This window comes from Trachymyrmex septentrionalis, unplaced genomic scaffold (assembly GCF_001594115.1).
Source record: "Trachymyrmex septentrionalis isolate Tsep2-gDNA-1 unplaced genomic scaffold, Tsep1.0 scaffold83, whole genome shotgun sequence".
Lineage (NCBI taxonomy): Eukaryota > Metazoa > Arthropoda > Insecta > Hymenoptera > Formicidae > Trachymyrmex > Trachymyrmex septentrionalis.
Window position 1 is genome coordinate 1494893 of NW_017306018.1, and position 3559 is coordinate 1498451.

The following is a 3559-nucleotide window of genomic DNA, read 5'->3' on the forward strand; positions in this document are numbered from 1 at the left end:
GAGTCTCAAATCTTCCTAGATCGATGAAGAAGCTCTCAGCTTCTTTTTTAATCTTCCTGAAATTGTTTATAATACTTCAATTGATTATAATACATCGTTAAGAAACAATTATTTATATCAAGATCAAGAAATAATTTTCTACACTAAAAGAAAAATTTACTAAAGCTTAATATATATTTTTTTGATTAGTACCAAATAAATATTTACTTGCGGTAAATAAATACATATTTGTTCGATAAAAAAATGATAGTTAAGTTAAATCAATGGTCTTGTGTGTCAAATAAATATATATTTACATTAGTAAATATTTACTTAGAACTATTCAAATAAATGTTTCTTAAAGTTTAGTATTTTTTTTCAGTGTACAAATAAAACACGACATGTGATGCCTTATTAACATTTTAAAAAGATACAACATATAAGCGCCACACATAATGCTAACTTCGTAAAAATAGAGTAGAGACTTTACTAGCATCCTGCACGAGAATCTCGGCGATACTTCCTTATGAGAAATTTCTCATTGAATTGAAGATTCTGATGCAATAACATGCTAAACCGCGCCAGGGAAAAGTTTTTGTGCGGTACAAGATTCCCGGTTTATACAATACTTACAGATTTCATTATCAGCTTCGATAAAGATTCTCCTTCCTTTCCAAGAATAACGAGGAATAAATATGTTGGAAGGAAAAAGGCACGAGGCAAAAAGGTACCGTTTTAATAATTTACAGCCTTTTTTTCAATGTCGAACTTTTCGTACGGCTTAGCATATTGTCGCAAGTTTCTTAATTAATCTCCCCTCTTCATCATAGCCGAGGAAAGTTCTCTTATCGACTAATTGTCTTCACAAATATGTATATATCGTCTTCACAAATATATATAACCGTTTGTACAAGATGCTTATATTCGCGTTAGCAATAGTTTTATTCGATAATCTTCAATTCGGTACGATTAAGCGAAACGCGAAGACTTGTCGGATGAGATACAAAATATCTTTAGATAATCGGAGGACGGTCGCGCTCTCCTCTTTATTAAAAATTCATCATCGCGCCCTCTCCATTCCTCGCAGGGCTTGACTCGGCACGCCAGGAGGTAGGGCAGCCGGCTCACCCCCTCTCTCAGGGTCATTGTTAGTGGCCTCCGAAATCTTGAACCGCTTGTATTTCCCTGTAATTTAATGTCGTTTTATATGTCGCGTCAGACATTGTGAAATTTTATTACACATTCTAGTCTAGAGATCAAAAATTTTATCTAGATTATATAAAAAAGCATAAATTAGCAGTTCAATAAATTAGCGATAATAATTCTTTAGAAATAATTCAATTTCTTAAATAAATCGACCTTTTTTTCTCCACAATAAAGTAACATTTAAAAAATATATATTTCCGAAAGAAAATAACCCTTAAAATCTCACATAATCACGCAAACAAATTAGATGTAGAGTGTTATTTTATGTAATGATGTAGTTTTAGGTAATTTGCTTATTGTGAATAAATTCGAATACTTTTGTCTAGTAATTCAGTAGCTAGATAGTTTTATTTAAGCTATCACACAGAATTGCTTACTAGCTAAGCGGACCATGGTGACGCCCCACCAAATGCTCCAGCCCCATCCGACGAGACAGAACAGAACGGTAAACATTTGGCCCACGCCCACGATGAGATTGACGATCAATGCACCAAGTCGTGATCTCACTCCGGCGACGGCGGAAAATCTTGGCTGTCCAGTGCACAAATTGAACAGGCCACTCCAAACGGTTCCTAAGCGAATTTAATTAAATTATAATTGAAGAAGGAATACTGATTGTAAGGGATAAATCACTGAATATTTCGAAAATCGATAATGGCTTCTCAATGGAACACTTTGCTTTCGAGAGACGTTGATATCAATGTTTAAATTAATCGTACCAGTGCCGGGTAGTAGGAAATTCCATACTAGGCAAAACCAGGCGAGAGGGACCGGCAGACAAGGAATGGCGCCTCGCATGACAGAATTATGTTCTACCAGGACATCCGGTATCTTAGCCTTCGGTTCCTACAACATTACGCATCGGGTTTATACATAAATAAGAAAAACTGTCTAGAAATTTCTAGAGATTTCTAAATTGTTATCTTTGCCGTGTGGACCAACGTGTGGCACACTTCCTACGAGACGTTTACTTCGAAAATATTGATTCACGCGGTTTGAAACTTTCCGTATCTTCGTTTTATATAAGTCTCCCTCTCTCTCACGTAAAGTTTTTAAAAATAATAAAATAATAAAACTTAAAAAAAAACTATTATTATAATTTTTGTATTATTAAAATCATAATTGCAATTTTCGTGACGCCTCTGAAACAATTACAACTTTTTGCAGAAAAATGACAGTACTTTAAATGATATTTCAAGAAAAGTCCAATACTGAAACTAGACTTTCAAAGATCGGACAGGCTGCGAATAAAAAGTTCGAAAATTGAAAGGAGGCGATTTGTCTTCATCGATAATTTGTATCTCAATAAAAAGTATCCATATACCTCCGATACTGGTGGCGGAGCCACGCTCGTAAGACTGTGCTTGGCACGTGTGTTTCTTGTGCGTTGTTCCGCGCGTTTGCAGCTGCATTTGCAACAGCTAAATGCACGACGGCAGAGCACACCGCATCTCCTCTCGGGCGGGCAGCAAACGGTAGGCTCGGCAGGGGCGATCCTCGATTTTCTCGTACAACATTTGAGCTCTCGTAATCTCTCTCGCAAAGATAAAGATCCTCGATCTTTCGTACGGACGCATCTGTCAGTAAAACATTTCGTAACGCGAAATTAAAAAATTTGCAAATCCCCAAAATTCTTTCAAAACTCGCAGTAACTCTGACAATAAGTAATTCGATAACGTGATAAATAAATCACAAAAGTTTACAAAAAATTCGAGAAGTGACGTGATCTTTTTTTAAATCATCGCTTTTTTAAAAGCGTCTTGAAAATTAATGTCTCTTTTCGAATACAAATTTTCATGAGAATATTTAACGAAAAGCGTTTGAGTATTCTCTAAAATTGAAAGATTTCGATTCAGAAATCGGACAACTTGCGCTGATAAGAAATCTAGAAATAGAAAATATAAATATGTAATAGCAAAGTTTAGCAAAGAGCATAATACAGAAAAGGAAAGAAAGATATATGTACGAAGCAAAGAAAAATTACAAGAAATCGAGTTTCCAAACATCCAAAAAGTTCTGGAAGCAAGTTTGTAACTAACATTAAGTAAAGGTAACAGTTGAAGAGTGATCCAAGTGAAACTAAGAATCAATACGATGGAGTATCTTCGCGCGTGATTCTTTTACGGAGAATTACTTTTTTCCGTAAATTTCCTATTTTTATCATCATTTTTATTTGCCCTTAAAAATGTTCTATTCTCTTGATATAATAATACTTAATATTCTATTTGTAGGATAAGATGATACAATTCCGAACGTTATACACAATTCTGAACGAAATAAAATTTGAATCCAATTTTCAAATTTCAAGTTTGATTTTTTCCTGTGTTGTGTGTGTGTGTGTGTGTGTGTGTGTGTGTGTGTGTGTGTGTGTGTG

At 34.8% G+C, this 3559-nt stretch overlaps 1 protein-coding gene across 1 annotated transcript in view; it reads right to left on the reverse strand.

Annotated features, from left to right (window-relative positions):
- Positions 1-380: 380 nt before the first annotated feature.
- Positions 381-3559, reverse strand: part of LOC108755145 (protein stum) — a 32652-nt gene continuing 29473 nt past the window's right edge. The window contains exons 6-9 of the mRNA XM_018497990.1: positions 2510-2762; positions 1905-2031; positions 1563-1757; positions 381-1164 (exon numbers count right to left, since the gene is read on the reverse strand). Coding sequence (XP_018353492.1) covers positions 1040-1164; positions 1563-1757; positions 1905-2031; positions 2510-2762 — 700 coding nt within the window. The 3' untranslated portion in view covers positions 381-1039. The remainder of the gene's footprint in view (positions 1165-1562; positions 1758-1904; positions 2032-2509; positions 2763-3559) is intronic.